General features: G+C 57.9%; 1 protein-coding gene across 1 annotated transcript in view; it reads left to right on the plus strand.

Annotated features, from left to right (window-relative positions):
• Window positions 1-1,220, plus strand: part of SCN10A (sodium voltage-gated channel alpha subunit 10) — an 80,881-nt gene that overhangs the window by 56,301 nt on the left and 23,360 nt on the right. The window contains exon 17 of the mRNA XM_015568312.1: window positions 826-949. Coding sequence (XP_015423798.1) covers window positions 826-949 — 124 coding nt within the window. The remainder of the gene's footprint in view (window positions 1-825; window positions 950-1,220) is intronic.

The following is a 1,220-nucleotide window of genomic DNA, read 5'->3' on the forward strand; positions in this document are numbered from 1 at the left end:
GGGAAAGAGGTGTCTGTAGAGGGTTAGTGTCTTTCATACACTGGATTGAAAATCAGGGATTTAACTTGACCCCTAGCTGTTAAGGGCAGACGCTGTGACAGGCACTGAACTAGGCAAAGATAAGGAAGATATACCATTCATCCCCAAAGTTATCAAGCCCTTCAGCCTGAGGAATGCCAGCTACTGGCTGTGGGGCCCTGGGCAAGGCTGACCACAGCAGCGGAAGATAAGAGGGTGGGCTGACACGGGACCTGGGGGCCCCGGATGAACACAGCCACTTGGGTCCAGCCGGGCGAGGGTTGCACCTTCTACACGGGAAATCAGATTTCCTCCCGAGCCTGCTAAGGACTCCCTGGCTTGCTTTTCTCTGTCCATGTTTTCGGTACACAACTGCTGGGTGTTAGTTTTGTTTTTGTTTTGTCCGTGACCCTGGCCAGGCAGGGAGGGGCCTGACAGTGACAGATGGGAACACACCCCACCATTTGGGTCCATTAGCCAAGCTATCAGGTTTACTAATAGGCCAGCAGCGTCAGCTCCTAATTGAATTCATCTGGAGACATTACAGGGCCGGAGCTGCCAGGAGGGCTGCAGGGCCCCTGCGGCATTGCTCCGCGGTTAAATATTCAAGCCCAGTGAATGCACAGTCTTTATGGGTTAATTATGGTGTCTCGGGCCATCGCCAGCACTCCATCAGGGTCTGGAGGGGGAAAGCCTTGCATCACTGGTCTGGGCCTCAGCTGGTCAGGCAGCAGGCATGGGAGGGACCCCCGCCCCGACCGCCCCATCAGAGAGTTGGGCTCACTGACCTGGGCCTGTGTCCTGCAGGGAGCGAGCGACAGGAGCTCCTCCGAGGGCAGCACGGTGGACTGTCCGGATCCCGAGGAGATCCTCCGGAAGATCCCCGAGCTGGCCGATGACCTGGAAGAACCGGATGACTGCTTCACGGAAGGTAACTGACGTGAATTAGGGCCCGAATCCAGTTCAACGCTCACCCGGCACCTGTGTGCCCAGGGCCCTGGCCTGGGGTCCACAGGAGACAGGACCCCCTTGCTGCCTCACTCCCAGCCTCAGACACAAGTCCTGGGGGCGCGATGTGCGTCTCATGCCACTCTGGACATAGCCCATGGGTGCTGTGCCCTCCCCGGTACCCCTGAAGACCCCTCAGTTATAAACTTACCCTCTTGCGGTTGCCAGGGGAAAAGGAGTCGCTACCACAACCG

Source organism: Myotis davidii, unplaced genomic scaffold (assembly GCF_000327345.1).
Source record: "Myotis davidii unplaced genomic scaffold, ASM32734v1 scaffold663, whole genome shotgun sequence".
In the NCBI taxonomy this organism is placed as follows: Eukaryota; Metazoa; Chordata; class Mammalia; order Chiroptera; family Vespertilionidae; genus Myotis; species Myotis davidii.